The 19,811-nt window shown below is 49.1% G+C and overlaps 4 protein-coding genes across 4 annotated transcripts; 1 reads left to right on the top strand and 3 right to left on the bottom strand.

The window, feature by feature from the left end:
* Positions 1 to 284: 284 nt before the first annotated feature.
* On the top strand, positions 285 to 1,442 carry HOO65_010708 (uncharacterized protein; the record flags this gene model as incomplete). Its single annotated transcript, XM_070999781.1, has 1 exon — positions 285 to 1,442. One exon carries the CDS (start codon positions 285 to 287, stop codon positions 1,440 to 1,442), a length of 1,158 nt encoding a protein of 385 aa, XP_070862530.1.
* Positions 1,443 to 2,951: 1,509 nt separating this feature from the next.
* Positions 2,952 to 4,389, bottom strand: HOO65_010707 (Mannose-1-phosphate guanyltransferase; the record flags this gene model as incomplete). Its single annotated transcript, XM_071005817.1, has 4 exons — positions 2,952 to 3,848; positions 3,950 to 4,096; positions 4,182 to 4,225; positions 4,383 to 4,389. 4 exons carry the CDS (start codon positions 4,387 to 4,389, stop codon positions 2,952 to 2,954), a joined length of 1,095 nt encoding a protein of 364 aa, XP_070862529.1.
* Positions 4,390 to 8,483: 4,094 nt separating this feature from the next.
* Positions 8,484 to 9,194, bottom strand: HOO65_010706 (uncharacterized protein; the record flags this gene model as incomplete). Its single annotated transcript, XM_071006147.1, has 2 exons — positions 8,484 to 8,932; positions 9,161 to 9,194. 2 exons carry the CDS (start codon positions 9,192 to 9,194, stop codon positions 8,484 to 8,486), a joined length of 483 nt encoding a protein of 160 aa, XP_070862528.1.
* Positions 9,195 to 16,805: 7,611 nt separating this feature from the next.
* HOO65_010705 (Protein farnesyltransferase subunit beta) lies at positions 16,806 to 18,984 on the bottom strand (the record flags this gene model as incomplete). The annotated part of the gene is made up of 5 exons (XM_071005545.1): positions 16,806 to 17,052; positions 17,216 to 17,650; positions 17,884 to 18,001; positions 18,062 to 18,195; positions 18,305 to 18,984. 5 exons carry the CDS (start codon positions 18,982 to 18,984, stop codon positions 16,806 to 16,808), a joined length of 1,614 nt encoding a protein of 537 aa, XP_070862527.1.
* Positions 18,985 to 19,811: the final 827 nt, after the last annotated feature.

Here is a 19,811-nt window from a genome sequence, read left to right as displayed (position 1 = left end):
ATAACCTCTTTAAATATTCTGCGACAACTTCTCACTTCCGCAAGGCCGAGCACAACTAAATCCGCCATCATCAACATCCACATGAAGCTGAAAATGCCGGCACAATGCTGACACCACGGACCATTTTCCGTATCATATACGGAGCCTCGTATACGATCTTATATTCGATTTTGTTGATATTGTTGCTAGCCTCTCTTGGTGATACTGTTTACCAGTCTTGGAAGTCTAAACAAAGAAACAACATTTGGATCGTCACCGTCATCTACTTCCTGACTATATGCACCATGGCTTTTGTCTACCTCACTCGGTTATACATAAACAAAACTGCCCTCTCGGCCATTCCCAAGTCCTGGCTCCCCATACAAAAGGGCGATGTCAGACTGCCTGTCTGGAAGATGATTAACAGCTATCTCAGTCGCAGTGCCGCTATTTCCTTTGCCTCGCGTCCTCGAACCAAGCGCGAAGCGGGCGATTCTACTGCTCATCTCCCAGAGTCAATCTCAGCCTCATTTCCCCCAAAACGCGAAAGCGTTGAGGATCGCCGCATAACCATGCAGCGCACACCCTCCGACTCACCCTTTCTCAATAACCACCAAGCCATTCTTGAAATTCCATTTTCTTCAGCCGCTATCTGGGATGATATCGAGCATCCGGGCTGGTCGTCGCCAAATTCTCCCGAAATGCCTGACGTGCAATATAGCGTGGTATACGGCGAGATTCCTGATATGATTGAAGCCAAAGCCTTTACCCTTGCGCAAACCGGGCCCAACTCTGGCTCAACGCCTTCAGTGCTGCATTCCGGTCTTCAAGAAGTGCTTGCCCGGCCATCCAACATGAGCTTACGCGACTACATCACACACCTCTCAAATTACAACGTCATCACACAGTCCGCAACAGTCTCTAGCTTTTTGACCAACTACGAGCGCGCAAAATACTCGACTAGGCCACTCCCCGGTGCACAATTCCGCGAAATGATGGCCCAGTTTGCTCAGATCCTGCAGTCCATGCAGCCCCTCGACTTGACCAGCCGCGAGACTGCCTCCCTCTTTAGATATGACGATGACGATACTAGCCTACATAGCTCTCTTGCTTTTGGCTCGCACAGCTTCCATTATGCCAACAATAGCGCTGAAAGAAGCCTAGGCTCGGAGCCATCCATCCGCAGCAGTCTCAGTGCTAGCCCGTCATTTCGAGCGTATCTCGGGTCTTCGCCGCCGTCAAGAAGCGGATCAATCGGAGCTGCTTCATATCTGACTGCTCCAGCAACGCCACAAAAGCGCAGCTCGAGTATTGCGGATTCTTCCAGCATAGAGAGCTTGTCCCCGTCGCCGTATCCCCTTCGAGCGAGCAGAATGGCATCGCCAGCAAGCATGCATTCGCGGTCGTCATACCTATCGAGCTCGGGGTCGGTGGTACACAAGGCTACTATACTACAGCCATAACATGGTGTAATCAATCACCTTTACCATGACATGCCCCACCATCACATATACACATTAGAAACACCTGCATCGTCACTCACGTCCGACATGAATCTTTTCTTTCGCATGCTTCTTTGATTTCCATACCAGTCCAGACTTTGTTTTTGTTTTTGTTCTTTCTGTCCTTGTCGTCTTGCATTTCTATAATGCATCACCTTTCTTCCCATGTACATCAGTCTCCTCATCTAGATATATATACCCTTGATAATGGTAACCCATACACAAACCCTCGATTATCCACAGGCAACCAACTACGCCGCTCTCTACGCATTGTCTCTTGTGTACATCATTTTTTTTTCCCTCGCTTAAGTCATTCCTCCGGAACAAATGTCTGCCCATCTGGGACTTGATCGTCCGAGGTTACACGGCCAGTCCGCAAGCCCTCTTCCTACCTACAACCGGGTTGAATCAGCAGCGATGGGGCGAGATAGAGTAGAGAGTACCAGGAGAAGTAATGCAGCCTAGCCTGTCCGCTTTGGCCCAGATCATGCAGATGGCCTCCAGCTTTGTAATATCAAACTTCTCTCTTTCTCCCTCCTATTCATGATACACCAGGAGAAAAGAACAAGCCCACAATAAAACCTGATTTGCCTCGTTTTCCGCCTACCTACTTAGCCCGGGCCACTTCGTGAAATGCATCAAAGCTCGCATGCTCCTAAAGAAGGCCGATGCGCAGGGCGGGCTCTTCATTTTCCCTGATTTCCTGATGCCAGTCCACTAGGGCGTATACTATGATAGGTGGGCGGGTTGTTTTCAGTAGCAACGAGCGTTTTTTTTTTTCGCTGCTTGCAGCCTGTCATGAGGACAAGAAGGCCATGTTGGTATCAATTTCTAGTCACATTAACGGAAGAGCACCTTGACTTGGCCACGCTTCATTTGCCGGTTCGGCTCAGGATGAGGAAACACCATATGAACGGGGCGTTCGTTGGTGCATTGCGTATATTTATTTGCCCAAGTAGAACTAACTGTCTTAGCACCCATTCTCACTCAATCTCATGCAGCAATATTAAAGAAAAGTACCAGATCTTATATTAGGTCTAGTGTTAACGCAATGGCACCAGCAGCAAGACTGAAATGTCGAAATTCAAAATTACATGGCATGGGAAAAAGAGAAGAAACGGCATTTGCAGGAAAAGGTTGTCATGCAAAGCTGTCGTCTGTTTATGCGTGTTTAGAGAAGAAGAAAAAAAAGGGGGTGGAGGGAGAAAAGGCCTAAGTGTAAAGAAAAATAAAGTGATAAAGAAAAATAAAGACCCCCAGGAACAGAGAATAATAGGAACATAATTGTAAACAGAAAAAGTCGTTTCGTCAAGCGTATCATATCCCCATCTCAGGTGCCCATCCCAAGTGCTAGCAATCCCTTTTGTATGGTAGAGAAAAAGAAAAAAAGGTATAAAAAAGAAGAGGTGAAGAGTGTGTTTAAGAAGATAAAGTGCGGGTGTGTGTGCAAAAGATTAAGTAGTGTTTGTTTTACATGATAATGGCAGGAACATCAACATTAGCCTTGATCGACTTGTGAGGCAGAACGCTACCACCGTTGACGTAGATCTCGTCGCCAATGGTCACGTCATCACCGAGAACAGTGACGTTCTCAAGACGTGCCCACTTGCCAACAGTTGAGTTCCAGCCGACAATGGTGCTCTTGACCCAGGCATGGTCTTTGATCTTGGAGCCACTCAGCAACACGCAACGCTGAAGACGGACACCGTCACCAATTACTACATTGGGACCAATGGTGACGTTAGGACCTATCCGGCAGCCCTGACCAATCTTGGCAGACGGGTCAATCAAAACATTGCCACCATGGACATAGGGCTCGGAAACGGGAGCCAGCTGCTTGGGGGAGCGCTTGGCTAGCGAAGAAAGGTAGAGGCAGGTACCAGTCAGGAAATCCTTGGGCTGGCCGACATCCATCCAGTAGCCCTCAAGGTCAAAGGAGTGCAGCTGGTCGTCGCGGACCATGGCGGGGAAGACCTCCTTCTCAATGGAGGTGGGGCGCAGCTCGATGCGGCTAAGCACAGAGGTGTTCAGGATGTACATGCCGGCATTGATGCGGTTTCCAACAAACTGCTGGGGCTTCTCGACGAAACGCTCAATGCGCGTGGCATGGTTGGGCTTGTGGACGACAACACCGTACTTGGAGGGCTCTTCGACCTTGGTGACAACGATGGTGCCCTCATTTCCGTGGGATTTGTGGAAGTCGGCGAGCTCCTTGAAGGGGTAGTCGCAGATAACATCTGAGTTCAGGACGAAAAAGGGGCTATCGTCCTTGGACAGGACGCTTTCAGCCAGCTTGAGGGGGCCGGCGGTGTCTAGGGGCTCGTTCTCGATGGAGAATGTGATGTTGACGCCGAACTTTTCCGAGTACTGTACGGAGAGAGAGATGGGAGGTTAGAGACGGCTAGCTATGACATGGTTCTTCTTCTACGTCTGGGGCGGGCAGCAACATGGATAGATCTAAGACATACCTCGGCAAGGTGCTTTTCCATGACTTCGGGGCGGTAGTTGACGGCCAGCACGATATCAGTGCAGCCAGCGGCAGCCAGAGCCTCGACCTGGTGCAGAATCATGGGCTTGTTGCCGAACTCGACCAGAGGCTTGGGCAGGGTCAGGGTCTAGTAGAACGGAGCAGGCGTTAGTACGGCTCATCTTGCGGTTTACATGCAGACTTATTTTATTGCTGGGGCGCCTATTGCTTACCAGAGGGCGAAGACGGGTGCCGAAGCCACCAACGAGAATGAGAGCTGTACAACAGGCAAGTTAGCAGTTAGGCCGTTTGGCGGGATGGGGTGGTTCCCAGGCGCATTGAGGCGCGCAGACGGGTTGACAAGTCGCGATAAGTGTATTTTGGGCCATAATGGCAGTAGCAGTAGTAGCCATGGTCGTAATGTGCAAACGTACCCTTCATTGTGTATGTGTGGGAAGATGGAGATGGTTTAAATTAAGATGTAGCAGGTAAGCAGACGGCTGGCTGTAGGGGAAATAAACAGACAGACGAGCAACGAGTGAATAGAAAGAAATGATTAAGACGGACAAGAAAAGCCGGGAAATGAGTTGATGAACGAGAAAGGGAAGAAGGAGAAAAGAAGAAGAGAAAGAGGAAGAGGAAGAACGAAGAGAGGTTACGTGGACAGCAAGGACGAAGTGGTGAGGTGTTCCGTTCGTATTAAAGGAGAAGGCCAGTAGGCTAAAAAGAGTACTTTGCAACTTGTACTCTTTTTTTTTTTTTTTTTTTTTTTTAATTCTTTTTTTCAACCGCTAAAGTCAAACCGCTACCCGCTAAAACTCTCCGCCTTTAACTAGGGCTGGCCCGTCCTAAAGACAAATGGGCAGCGCCTGCCCCCTCCCAAGCAAAGAAAGTCAGGTCTGTAGCCCCTGTTAAAACCACCCAGTCAAGTAGCCAAGCAAATGCACGCACGCATACAGCACAGCAGGAGCAGCCGCAGCAGCAACAAGACAGCATAGCATATACACACCAAGCTAAGCAACACCAGCACTAGCACTACAGGCACGAAACATAACAAGGAAGGGGCAGGCACGCCGCCAGCCCAGGGAAAGAGGAGCACGGGCGACTTCCACAGATCCAATTCAAATCCACCAAGAAATCATCCAATTGTAATCCCTCAAGGGGCGGCATAAACGACCAAGAGTCCCAAAGGCCTACAAGCCTACTTGCTGTACAAAGCAAATCGCTTCTTGTAGCTGTGGCTCGTGTCCCATGAGTCGATGGGTAGTGCCGGAACAGAGATATGCCATTGATATATAGCACAGCATATAAAGGGAAGGGGCGCCGCCGCCAGTGGGGCCGTATTTTTGTTGCAAAGGCAACTACGCACTGTCCTTGAAATGGTATATTTTTGTTCGTGACATGATCTGCTTTGTTGTATTGTTGTTATGCCTAGCCTTGCTTTGGCATGGTGCTGCATATGTGTTTTGTTGACTTTTGGACTGCTTGCATCATGCTTGGTAGATACGATAGATAGCCTGGCCTTTAGACGTTGATCAGGTGCGATGCGGCTATTCTTACTTCACTCAGCTCATAATACCATGTAGTTAGTACCTTAAATGGCTTCCAGAAAATGGCCTGACTATCGTTACTGTCTTCTTGCCTTAACTATGGCTATGCCCTCCGCCGCCACCCCCTCTTTTTTTCTCTTCCTTTTCTCATCTCACATTGTCATCGCAAGAGCGAGCCTCTTAAGTTGCATCAAGCCTCTTCTTCGTGATGGCTTAATTTGTCCGTCTTTCTCCCTCCCTCTCTTTCTGTCCCCTCTTCTCGTATTTCGTAGCTATCCTTTCTTCTGTCCCCTCCATCGTTCAGCATGACAGGAGACAATGCATGGCATGGAACATGCGCTTCTCGTGACCACTTGCTCCCTGCACATGAAACAAACAGCATAGCCAGCCAGCCCATGGCGCCTGTCTCGCCTGGATTCTTGACAACACCCCAATCACCCACAGCCAACCACAGCAACAATCAACCTTCGCCCCAACTTGCTGCTAGTCTCCCCATTCCTGTGCATGAAACGCCATTTCGAATCTGGCTACGTAAACACAGGCAGGTCCTTTGCTCTAACCTCAACTCGAAGTATTTTCTTTCCTTTTCAAGGGGGGCTCTGAAATGCCCTGCCCATGTGAGATTCAAAGTATCACTACATCAACTCCATACAGCGGCGGTGTGATATAACATGGACGCACAATGACAATTTTGATTGGCTTTCCGGTCGTAGTGTAGCCCCGCTTGATGGCAGTAACTCAGGGGCTGCGAAACTCGACATTATTTCTCAGATACTGAGGCATGCAGGAGTCGATTTATTATATATTATTACACCCACACACACACACACACACACACACACACTGTTCTTGCTCCGTGTGGCGATCGTGCGCTGCCCTTTGTATTTGATTGACTTCGTTTCATCTTTCCGCACCTCCACAACCTGCTTCACCTGTATGCATGGTCTGCCAAAGCAGGCTTCGTCCTCTGTCTGTTGTATTTTTCTCTCTATTTCCCCCTCGGCGATCCGTCATCTCATCCCACCAATGGCTCGAGAAGAAAAAGGGGTCGAGATTGTTTCGTCTTCCTTCTCTTGTGTTGAGGTTGGTCAAGCTGGACATTTGACAAGGATGCGCATTGTTAGGGTTAGGGCTAGTTATTATGAGGGAGCAGCTAATTTAATTAGGCCTCTTAGCGAGATCGTTACATTCCAACAATCAACTTGGTCAACTTCGACTCTAGCAAGTTTCAAGTCGCAGTATTGTTACTAGTAGCACTAGTAGCACATCCCTTCAAAGCAGAGGTTCTGTCAAGTTGAGGCGAAAAGAACTAAATATTACAGAATTAGGCTTGATTAGGATTGATCAATCTTTCGCTAGACTCGCAATCAGATTGTGGGTGGGCATGTAATGTGGTCTTTTTAGTCAACTGGCATTGTAGCGTAGCATTTTACAATACCTTCTGATATCCACGGACTAATAGACAAGCTGTCAAAAGCCAACAATGGCCCATGCCTATGCCTATGCCCTGCCATGCTAGCCTAGCTAATGTTATCAACTTCAAAAAGAGCCGCCCCCTGAAACTCAATACCAACCACCTATTTCACCATCTAGCCGCTTACTAGAAAATGGGGCGCTCTGATTTGGCTGAACCCAAGTAGTTCTCAAGACCATCCATCCCTACATAAAGCCGAGACTTGGCCGGGTTGGACAAGGCTAGAACGCCTTGGGCGTTCTGGTACTACAGACCTGGCTTCTCGAAGATGCTTCAACTACTGAGATGCTGAGATGCTAGCCTAATATTGAAACATGTTCTGACTTCATTTTCTTGATGTTGGCAGCTTTCAGCAAATGCATTTCACACACGGAACCCTAACATAGGGGTTTAACATGTATCAGACAGACCCACTTTAATTAGGTAAAGATCGGCGCCAAGCTCCGTGTTCCTTCCGGACCGGTGACCTACGACTTGGCGATTCGGGGGATGGTGTAACGTCAATGGGGGTGCTTTTTTAGAAAAATCACCATGATGCTTAAACAATGACAGGAATAAAAAATATGGTATTGAGAATCGAGGCTAGAGGCCTTTTGATTTTTTTGTAATTTCATTTGGACTAATGAGAACGGAAAACAATGAAATAAAAAGCGTAGAAAAAGGCCAGAAAAAGTCTTTGAAAGTCATAAAATCGTCAATGGTCGTGATGATGCAAAATATTCCTCTTGACTGCCGATCAGTAGCCTTTTTATCTGACTCTGGGAGCGAGTTTGAGAGGGATGTTTCCAGAGATAGGGGGTCAAGAGGGATGGCCGGGGCAAAGAAGGACATGTGCGATTGAGAGGATAGTCACCCAGTAATGTGAACGAAGCGGTCAGAAAAAGAAGAAAAAATCAGACAGGAGGAGGAGGAGGAGGAGGAGGAGGAGGAGCAGGAGTGACTAGAAGCCCGACAAAAGAGGGCACCGATCGTAGAAAAAAAAAAAAGAGAATAGCGAAAACGAGTAAGCGGTGAGGAAGACAAAAAGGAACCGGAAGAAGTTCGAGATGTTGCAGAAACGTGGGTCTAATGAGGAGGGAGGGCGTGAAACTGGGAAGGGATTGCTTTTTTTTCGAGGCGTAGTGATCGTAATGTCATGTGAAGATCATGAGTGCGTGAAGATGAAGAAATGCAGGACGAGAGAAGGAAAGTAGGAGATACAACAGCGCAAGGACCGGCTTTTTTGACAAGGCGTGAGGCGCGTGAGAGGGGTGGTATAGCCGTTTGTTGAGCTTATCGAACATTAAGAGCGTCGGGGCCTATGTAGGAGAGAAAACGAGTGAACTGAAGATGCCTGGAAACACTTGTGGCGCAAGAGTCGAGAACCAGCGAGGAGTTCCATGTCTACTTGGCAGTTGCGAAGCCAAAAACCACGGCTCCGGTGAGAGGGCCAACAAGAAGGGGCAAAAACATGGGAAGGGGCGGGGCCACAATCACATCCCATGTTGCTAGCAGCTTATCTTGTTGCTTTGCTAAAAGGACAAATTTGAGCTGCTGCTAGAGCTTGAACGGCCCATGCGCGGCTGGACGTTGGCCGGTGAGTTGACCGAGTGGTTCCGGGTGCTGTGGCCTTGTGACGATCGGTGATGGCTCTGGTGGTGGTTCTGGTGATGGTGGGAGGCGAGCTGAGTAGACATGGCCGCAGAGGAGGTGTTGCCAGACATGACCATGTTGCTGCGGGGCATCTCGGCAGGCAGGCCCTGTACGATTCCATTGCGGGCAAGCATTCCACCGTTGACACTAAAGTTGCGGCAGACCATGAAGGCGCGCATGGCTGCGTTCTCCTGGGCTAGCTGCTCCGACTCATAGGCTAGGTCAGTCTGGTACTTGCGGCCATTGACAAGAACGAGGCAGGTGTAGCCTGAGGCGCTGAGATAAGGATCGTAGACGGGATCCGACCAGCCACGGCGACGGCACAGACCTTTTGGTGCGAAGGACAGATGTTAGCGGAAGAGTAAAGAGATGTGAGAGTCTTGCGAGAGAGAGAGAGAGAGAGAGAGAGTATTTGTGTGTATCCCACTCCTTCCACGCGAAGGAATCAATGCATCATAGCCCGTCCTCCCGAAAACCGCTGGAGGTGAAACCCGGACAGGAAAGATATTACAAAACGAAATCTCGGCCATGGAGATAATTACAAGGTATGACTTACTTTCCAAGTACTCCATGTAGAATCCAGACTGCATTTTGACCAAGGAATATAATAGGGTTTATAAGATGTGGAAGCAAAAAAAAAAAGACGGCGTAAAAGGTTGGCGCAAATGAATCAACAATATCAGCAAAAAATTAGTGCTCAGTCTGGCTAGTGAGACAGAGACGGGGGAAACGGAGGTAAGTAAACCAGAGGTAGAGATGTTCACAAAGGGAGGGGGAGTAAAAGGCGCTGAAAGGGTGGTAATGGATGAATAGGTGCGAGCGTATGTGGCAGTTGATGTACAGACAAGCGTAGGAGGACTATCGACGAGAATGGCAAGATGTATGAACAGGCTTAGGCTTAGTACAAAGAGGGAGATGGGAGCAGGCAGTCTTTGTTGTTTAGCTATGCGGCAAGCAAGGTTTAAGACAAGAGATAGAAAGACTTGGGGAGGGGGGGGGGGAGGGATAGAAGTCCTGTGCTTTGACGAGGTCTTATATAAGAGGAAAGACAAAAAGAGAAGATGCTATAGAACAGGAAGAAGATGGAGAAAAGAAAGAAAGATGCAGGGCAGGACAGGAAAGGCGGGACTGGGGATAATAAAAAGACGGACGAGAAGCAAGCAAGAACAAAGAAAAGCCTAGGCCGGAAGAGAATTGGCTATATAAAGGAACAATGAACAGCCAAAGTCAAGCCATTGGTCTAGCTGGGAAAAAAATTGTGTGTGTGGATTTTCGGACGGAAGAAAAACTCAAAAAGCACAAGCACAAACTGGGAGGAGAAGGAAGAGAAGAAGAGGGGGAGAGTAGGAGGAGGAGGAGGAGGAGGAGGAGGAGAAGGAGGAAGGGGAGTGTAGAATTCTCAAGAAAAAAATCTGTGATTTGAGGGAAGGATGAATAAGATCTGCCAGTGTCTTGATGCACAAAGAAAAAGAGGAAAAAAAAATTGGCAAAATCTCGTTTTATTGAGAGGAAGAGAGAGGACAGGGAGGAGAGGGGGAGGGGTGCAAGCCAGCGGAACAACGGCTGTGACCTATGAAGGAGGAGGGGTGGCCCATACGGACCTTGGGGCTTTTAGTCCATGTTATCCATTGTTTGTTTAGACATGTCATACTATACAGGATACAGCCAGCCTGATGCTTCGTCTGATAGTGATGGAAGTGAGACACACCCACTGCGTAGATATCAAACCGCCAGGACGTTTACTGGGGGGGGGGGGGGGGGAATCTTGCCAAGCCTCTATGTGTTAAAACGAGACTACTGCAAGACGGTCTATGAGCGCAAAAACAGAGAGAGAGAGAGAGAGAGAGCCTGACAACGATTTGTAAAACAGACTGGCGTCTAAAGCACCGCATATAGCAAGCCCGGCAATACATGGGGAAAGGAGACTAAAGAAGTAGCAAGACAGCTCAACCTGAGCAGAGAAAAATTATAAAAAATAGGATGAGGAAACCATGGCACCGGCCAAAAGGACAAAGGGCCTGGCATACAGACATACCATAAAAGTGTCTAGAAAATAAAAGCTTGCTATGGAGCAAGCCAGGCCAGACCAGGCCAGGCCAGGCCAGGGCCAGGGAACTCCCTAAGTATGCGTTATAGTCGCCTTTGCTGTGCCTGGAGCACCGCCTATTCGCAAATTTGCTTCCTGCTGCATCCAGAACCGCAGCCAAATAGGGCTTTTGGCATTGCTTTTTCTTCTGGACAATGAAATATAATGGGACTGGCTGCACAGACAGCCTGGGGATAAGAAAGAGAGCTAGTATACTACTACGGTATACAAGGGCCCATTATGCATCTAAGCGGTAGAAAAACAGAAGCTTTGGCAGCAAACAAAATGCTATTCCGTATCATTTGCTGTGGGCGGGTAGAGTAGCCTGGAGCTTGGAGAGCAAAGCCAAAGCAAGCCAGCGGCCGGAAGATGAGGTTGGCGTTGACCCGTTGCTATGGAGGTGCATAACCCCGGTATATGCATAAGGGCGATCTGGAAAAAAGCAAAAAGCAAAAAGGGAACAAGGGAAACACCAGGACTCTGGCATTCTTCTTGTGGGCGTCCTTTCTTTTCGCCGTACTGGGGATTTTGCAGTGTGCGGGGAGAGAGGTCAAGCCAGGTTTTGTTGACGTTTGGGTTTGGTGTGGTGGTGCTGGCTTGATTGACATGTTACAACAGGAGGGCAGAGGATCAAGGGAAAAAAGACATGAAAAAGGGTTAAAAAATGCAAAGCCAAAAAAACGAATAAAAAAAAAGAATAAAAAAATAGAATAAAAAATAGAATAAAAAAAAAAGAATAAAAAAAAGAATAAAAAATAAAAATAAAAAAATAAATGGTGATAAAAAAAAATCTTCCTAAAAAGCGGATAATAGGTAAAAACAAATATAAAACACCTAGCCGATCCAACACAACACCCGTAAACGCCCTCAAGTTCGTCTCTTCTGCCTCTATCCTCCTTCTCCTCCCCTGCCTCGCGTCCCGTCGTGCAACAACACGCAGCGGCCAAGTCCAGGCCCAAGAACATGCACCATGTTATATTATACATGCGGAGCTACTGGCCTAGGGCTGCTATAGCCGTCTCCTCTGTCGTGCGAGACCCAACTGACCGTCCACTTTGCTTAGGCCGAGAGAGAAACCACCCACTAGAGGCGCTGGGATGTTTATCATATGCAGGCAGCATTTAGCCAGTCTTGCTGTATCTTGGCTACCATCTTCCGAGGACTTCCTCCGCACCGGGCGCTTCTTGCGACTCCGAAGCTAGACCGAAGCAATAGGCAATAAAACAAGGAATTATATTGTGCCCTCCCTCCTGGCCTTTTCGTCTGTTCTTGGCCTTCGTGGCTTCTTTTTATAGTATTATCAGACAACCGCCTATGCAACCCCGTCGTCATTATGACATGAGAACTGCGAAGCACACGCACCAAGTACGTCTACACGATCTATTATGCATATTCCCACAACATCCAGGCCTAACCCAATGTTTCCTCATGCGCCAGCTGCGCAGGAAGCGTCGAAAAGCATTGAGAATGCTTTAGGGCAAGCTGGACGTCTCACCCATACACGAGACGAATGCTCCATCCCTCCGCCGTGTGAGCTAGACGAGGCATGGTCCCAACTGCCTCTGGAGCGGTCCTCGTACCACATCCTCAACATGCAGGCCCTGACCCCCCGAGGAGACGCTCTGGCTCTATCTTGACACATCCCCATGACTTGCATGGCAAGGCGGCGACAGATCTTCAAATCCCAGCTGTCCTCATTCGCCTGTTGTGCATTCTAACAGATCTGTATGCATATGACCAGCTGCAAGTGGTGTATTGTTTTGTATACAATGGGAAGACAAAGCAATGTAAACTCTCTCAAATTAACACACAGACATCTGACGATGCAGACCACAGACAGAACAAAGAACTGAGAGCAAGGGAGCAGATAGAGGGGCTTTCAATGTAGCACAGAATTGTAAGTGCATGTTGGGTGTGACTTGGGCTGGCGGGGGAGGGAAGAAGAGGCTTGTCCACTGCACTGATCCACTGCGCTGCAGCCTGGCTATCCATTGTTATAGCACTATCGATTGCTCGATTTTATCAATCACTTTATACGCCCATAAAATCAATACGCAGGTTTGAGCTCACCGCCTTGATATAGACGGCTTGCATCCCGCCATGCCGCCCGTAGCGAAAGCCTATCAGTCGCAAAGACGCTGCGCTGCAGTTGCAGTAGGGTTGGCTGCCATTGTTGGTTCATATCGACCAGGGGGTGCCTGCAGAACACCGCTTGCTCGTACAGGGACAGCGAAGCGGCCACAGGCTCGAAAAAGACTAGACAGAGGGCGGCGTGTGTATGTGCGTATTGTACACATGTATGTGCTACATCTATCGCCATGCAGAATGAGTTGGCAATGTTGTTCTCTGTATTGTACAGAGTGGCTGTTGCTGCTCTGCACAGCGCATGTATGTACGCTTCACACATCCGTACATGGCATGGCGGGTTTTGCGCACACTGGGCCATGGGATGGGGATTGATTGTCTTGTGTGTGATATCATTCGCGTATGCTGGGGCTATGCTTCTGTGCTCTGCTATACAGGTTTTACGTTTGCGCTCTAAACCTTGTGTGTGAATTCAGGTCTCACACGTCGTCCAAGTTCTAAGAATGCGTGGCTGCCCGTGTGTGACGATAGTGGTCCCAGGTACCCTCAAATACCACAACAAAACAACCACAGTCTCTCATGTCCGCCCCTCCCCCTATAAACCCATTGCCCTTTGGCTGGGATGGCGGTCAAGAGGTACAACTTGGCGTGCTCGTACTGCTGAGTGGGCATGACTCTTTCTGCACGTTTCTGTTGTTGGTCATGCGATTTGCAATGACATGCACTGATCCCCAAAATGAAAGGCCTAGTGGGGAGGATATATGTGACTCTGATAAGACTGGCTCATTTGAGCTTGAGCCTTTTCGTCTTAGGCGACATTACATACTATACTGTAGAAGTCGATATGGATAGAGATATCATATTCTCCAAGACATGGCTTGTTCCTATAGCCCCCCACTCTCCCCCTCTATCTCTGTCTATGCCTACACTTTCTACACACAGACACATAGACACAAATACAGACACACACACACACACACAGACACACATACATACACACACATACACATACGCCATATGTATACATATATATATATATTATGGCACAGACTGTTGATACACTCTTGGATGCGACCTACGTGCATTGCACCATGCAACTGGGCATCATAATGCCCCATCTCAGACTCTTCCGAGTCTCCTTTATTTCGACCCGACCAGTCCTCGAAGCTCCTGTCACCGAGGAATGGGCAAAAAGAGAGAGAAAAAAAGAAAAAAAAAAAAAAAAAGGACGATCGATGCTGCAGCAGCCGTCCACAAAGAATGGACACCTAGCTGCAGCTGCAATTGGCTCACACTCCCCGCGGCTGACTGAAGGTCTGGCCGGCTGCAAATGTTTTTTTTTCTTAATTTTTTACCCAAGTTCATGTTCCCCTCTTTCTCCAAAGCTAGTTGGTGCGTGAGGGTAGAAAGATATGTGCAAGTGGCGCTCAGAACTCGGATGGTATATTGTTGGAGCGGAAGTGAATGTCTCTCTCGTCTCCTTGTGGTCGGGCAAGGTGTCGTTGGAAAAAAGGTTGGGACACTCGACTCTGGACATACCACCATTGTGACCGATGTGTTCCCCCTTTCCTTCCGGTTAGACACCAAAACGCTGTATTGTTCGTGCTGTGCCCTGTGATGCGATTTGTCTCCTGTCTCCTGTACTCCTACCCCCTTGTCTAGCGGTGAAGCAGCGGGTGGCAAGACAGCCAGAAGAAGAAGAACAGGCCAACAACAAGCACGCCAGCAAATGCAGCAAATACTAAAACCACAGCTGGAACCGCAACCACAACCTCAACCACGACCTCAGCCACAACCACAACACCCCACCATGTCTTTGTTTGGGTAGTAACCAATCTACTGCTAACGCTTTGCGGTCGTTTTCTAGGGACGCCTTTAGTAGTCCAATAGGGCCGGCCAGCTCATACATTAAATGGGAATATTTTGGGAGATGGAGGGTTCCAGAGAACCCGAACTCAGCGGCCAGCTTCCCCCCCTCCCCGCCCGGGTACCCTTTCTTGCATCCCCTTCTCCTGTCCTATTCCTATTCCTATTCCCACACACACACACACACTCTCTCTCTCTCTCTCTCCTTTTCCTTTGCTTTTCGGATCCAAGCCCAATCACTGATATTAGGCCTTTTCTTGTCTTTGGCCTTGGATTTATTCATGTGACAGGGCCAGCCCTGATCCAGCTCCTACAAGTAAAAAAGCCTGATTTCGACAATTGCATACGCTATGCAGATACTGCATATATATGCAGACATAAATACATGCTAGCAAGGAAGGTAAATAGAGGACAGAACCGCAAGGTATGACGTTCTCTGCCCCCCCCCCCCCCCCCCACCCTCCCCTCACCTTCTTCCCCATGCAAATCTGCACTCCTTTTTTTCTCGCCCCAGCTGCCAACTAGTTTGCTGAAAGCGACAGGGGGCAGAGCAAGAGGATGGATAGGCCCAAGCCCTGGGCCACAAACAAACCTTATGAACTAACTATGAACTATGAATAACCGTGAATGTTCTCGTAATTGTTTGAACACAAATGGGTCAAGAACTAACAGGCTTGAAGGCTAGAGGGAAAGAACAAAACATGAACCTTGAAAATCTCAAGCAAGGCTTGCTCGTTGTGCTGTGTTGTATAGAGAGGAGCGTAGGAGGTTGGGCGAGCATATACCCGATACGTGTATAATATGCACACTTACACGCACCCTTCCTGGTCCATGCATATAACGGGGCCTGTCGGCTCAGCGTTACGCCCACGATCCACGGGGTCTACCAAGGTTTGTTGTTGGCTTTCGTTCTGTTGCAAGCGCTTGTTGCTAGCTGTCCTTGTCATAAGAGAAGCAGAACAACAGGCTTTCGCCCATTATCCTGCAGATGGATGGAGCTGACTTGGAGGTATAGCCCAAGTCGTCTTTTTCCTTTCAATCTCGGCCGGCGCTGACGATCAACCTGCAAGACGATACGGACTCCATACTGCATTTCATGGGCATCTTATAGCCGATTTCGCAACTTGCGCGGAGCCAAGTAATATAGCGAGCTTGGTGTGGACACCTTGAGGCATCTCATTAAATTCACAAGTACTGTGCAGCCACAAGAACCCCACTCCTTTCCACACAGGGCCCACGGTTAAAGATTTGAGACACGGTATTCTTGATTTGCAGCATGCAATGTGAGGACAACTGTACGGCGCACTTCTGCGGCCTGCCTATGCGACGGCCCGTATGTGAAGCCGGACTGTCTGCAGAGACCAAATGGCCCAACTGCAGAGATGCAGAGGACCGCCCGCAAACGACCCCCATGATTAGTTGGTGATGGGTTACGACCTGAGCAAGTAGGTGTGTGCATACATGCGCGTATGGTGCCCTGCCCGCCCTGCGCTTGCCGTCCTGGTAGATATACCCGGTGCGGAGACAGCACAAGCCCACTACCTAAGCCAGTACCGCACTGCAAGCCACGGCATGTTGTCTTGATTCAGGATCCGAGCTTCCACAGATATCGTGTGTGTACGTGTGTACATGTCCGCTAGAGCGAGTGGCTAGTTTCACGATTACAAGCATATCTATCAACTGCTTAGAAGGTTTGCTGTGGTACGGCGGTTGGTTGCCTTGCCTACCTTCCCTGGTAGCTGGTGCTAGCCGTTTGTTTCCTAGCTACTCAATGAGAGCTAGGCTAATGTGATTAATCACTTAGGAGAACGACCAGACACCACAGCAGCCGTGAGACCATCTGTACGAAAACCAGGGCGAGCACTCGAACTTTGGTACTACGACACTGTGTACTCTGCAGCAGCTTCTGTTAGTATGACATTTGGCATGGGCGTTGTGTCTGACAGCACAGTGCGGTCTATCTAACAACCGCTACGCGAAGGTATTTTCATAGTTCAAGTCATGTCGACCGAAAAATCACCAGTCTGGTTTTCGAGTTATATTCGCAGTATGCCATGGTGTTTGGCCACATAATGCCTGTTGTATATCACACATACTATGCTATATTATAGAAAAGAACACCCCCCCCCCCCTCCCCTTCCCCTTCATTTCACATCTTAGTCTCTTAGAAACCTTGTTTCTTCGAAAAGTATCCAATGACATCGTCTACTTTGGCTGGGGGAAGGACATAGACGGGATGAGAAGTGTTGACTCTGCTGTCCTCATCGAATATCTGCTCCCCTGTGAACTTGTATGGAGAAGCTTCCCACTTGGTGTAGTCGGCCGTAACTGGGTCATAGTAGAGGTTCCAGCTATGCTGGGCTGAGCTGAGTCCTGAAAGGACGTAGAGAGTATGGTATGCATCAGATGGTCTAGATTTAGGTAATAGAGGACAGGAGATGTTAGCCAATAACCACCGGGAGGAATATGAGTTGGAGGGATATACATTAGGGTGGAAAGAGGGGGGATGTGGCAAGAACAAGAGGTGTGGAGTGAGAGAAAAAGATGAAAAAAAAAAAAAAAAAGCAAACTCACTTTCCGGGTTTGTCTCTCATTCCAGAGCCACCAGCCCGAAGGCTCTCATCCTGGCAGCAACATAGGATATAACGAATGAGGCCCTCTCGGCTCATGATGCTCTCAACAAACGGCTCTTCGGCCGAGTTGTACCTACTTGCAGCGCTGGCAGGGCTTGCATCTGTTGTGGAAGCGGTTGCAGAAGAGGCTGCAGCTGGTACTTGTGGGCGGCCAGAACTAGCACTAGCACTAGCACTAGCACTAAGAGTCGCAGAGCTAGAAGAGCTGTTCTTATGCATTGGCCCATTCAGTACGGCCTCAAGCAGCGGCCAGCAGCCACCAGCCCAGTGACTGTAACAGCCATCGACGAGTTTGTTAGTACGGCCCGATAGGCCGCCTTCCGGTGCATTTTGGCGAGCAGAAAGCCAAGCTATGAGCCGTGGGACGTCGAGATGCCTAATACGCAGAGGAGAGGGTGGGGTAAAAAAAGGACGGTCAGGACTATGGGTCTGGTTTGGGCCGAAAGACTTGCAACTTGCGATCCTTGCATATGATGAGATGCTGCATAGTTGTCTCTACAAAAGGTTCCTCTAAGCATAGCCAGGCGTAGAGTGGCTACGGATAAATGGGAATGGGAGAGGAGAGAGGAGAGAGAAGGCGAGAGAGAGATAGATAGAGAGAGAACTCACTTGGGAATACTACGGTAGGGTGCATCGAGAATAGACAGACAGCCCAATGCACAAAAGGCGTAAGCACCATGAGCCTCAGCATCAGGCTTACCCGAGATTCCGCCTTCGTACGTCTGACCTAAAGAACTGTTAGTCGGAGGTTGAGGGTGAGGTAGCAAATGAGTATGGGCAACTTTACATCTGCGGACATAGTCTCCGAGCTTGGTGTGCAAATTGAAAGAGGCATCGACCTTGGACTTGAGAGGCGAGATTGGTGCAAGATCGAGTGGAAGGCCAAGCAACGAGATCAACACGGTTGCGCAGTATGCGCCGCTAAGCCAGCAGGTCAAAGGTTAGTATCTACACACTAGCATAATACACAACGACACAACGCCATGGCCTGGCTCTCTCGGATGTCAATTAAACAAAAGACTCGACATACCGGACGTCGACTTCACCGCCCTGTGCCATCTGAAAGCCTCCGTCCTCCTGTTTCAGTAGCGAGAGCCACTCCCACATCGCCTTGCGATCAATGACCTCGTATGCCTCTTGGCCGCCAACAATGACTAGCGAAAGAACCATGGCATAGGTTGTTGCTAGATGCGACAAGTGGCCCAAGCCACCACCAAACCCGCCTGTGCGGTTTTGCAGGTAGCGGGCAGTCTTGACCATGCCATCACGGTACTCAGAGACATCCTCACCGAGGAGGGCCAGAGCTCCCAGACACCAGTACAGAAACCAAGGGCGGCTGGCATCAGCAGCATAGTACGGTGAAGGCAGGCCAGATAAAATGCGCTTTAGGAAGATGGCTAGCCGCGGCCGCTCTAGAGACGCAATGCCGTGCTTGTTGTAGTTGAACTTGTTGGAAAGATCAGCTGCAAGGTATGGCATGAGAGCCTGGAGAGTCTCTTCTTGCTGTTCTGATGTGCGTGTGGCCAGCACATCCTGGACGGGGGGCAGGCCTAGAAACAGCTCGGGAATCATGAGCTCGGAGACGCTGGCGTTGTCAATATCCTCCCACAGGCTGTCTTCCGAGCTAACGTGCGGAGCAGAAGTAGTAGCGGCGGCAGCAGCAGCAGCAGCAGCAGCAGCAGCAGGAGCGGTGGCCGAAGCAGCAGCCATAGTGGAGAGAAACAGGAAACAAGAGAGTGTAGTGTAGTGCGATTGGCCTGAGAGTGGACCAACAAGCTCGGATAAAGTAGATAGACGATGGTGTAAGTTGATCGCACAAAGCAAAGGGGGAAGACAGCTCAAGCAGAAGTGACTGGCCGGAGAATTTAAAGCAGAGCGGTCCAACCAAGATGTCAATTGAGAACCAAGCTGTGTTGCGCTCAAAGCTGCCGAGTCAAGTTCTTTGAAGCTTTCCTAATTACAGTTCTTTGTTCAGTGTCTGACTAAGTTGTGATGCTTCATTGAGCTAAAAAAAAGCCTGTGATAAATTGGTCTTGGCCTTGTTTGTGCTGGCTCTGGATGTGGCAATAACCTGGGTTCCAGAACGGTTCAAAGTGGAGCCGATCGTCTATTTTTGGATTATAATTGGCCAGCGGGGTTTCTTCGGATGTCCAGCTTCATCTCTAGTTCGTGAACGATGAAAACAGGCTTTGAAGGATAATGTGAAAGGTTTTGCATTCAAAGAAGTATGGCGACCTCAAAGAAGTGATTGATGCATCAATGAGAGCATGGGAGAGGATTTGCATAGTGCGATTTGGTGTCACGGGCCATCCCCCTAAACTAGGTTTCCTAGTTTCGGTGAGATGTTCCTCGTTTGCTAAGTCTCTGCTAGGTTTTTGGCTGGCAGCGTCACAGTTGACTGTTGATTGGCGATAGATGACAAATAAACATAGTTCATAGGCGTCCTGCATGTAGAATGGCATCAGGGGGCGAGAAGAGTCCTAAGGCGACGGTTGTGTCGTGCTTCTCGCTCATTGCTGCTTGCGTTTCACAAAGAT

This window comes from Ceratocystis lukuohia (assembly GCF_044167205.1).
Source record: "Ceratocystis lukuohia strain C4212 chromosome Unknown Supercontig1_pilon, whole genome shotgun sequence".
In the NCBI taxonomy this organism is placed as follows: Eukaryota; Fungi; Ascomycota; class Sordariomycetes; order Microascales; family Ceratocystidaceae; genus Ceratocystis; species Ceratocystis lukuohia.
Note: the sequence above shows the minus strand (reverse complement) of the source record. Positions and strands in the feature narration are given on the sequence as shown.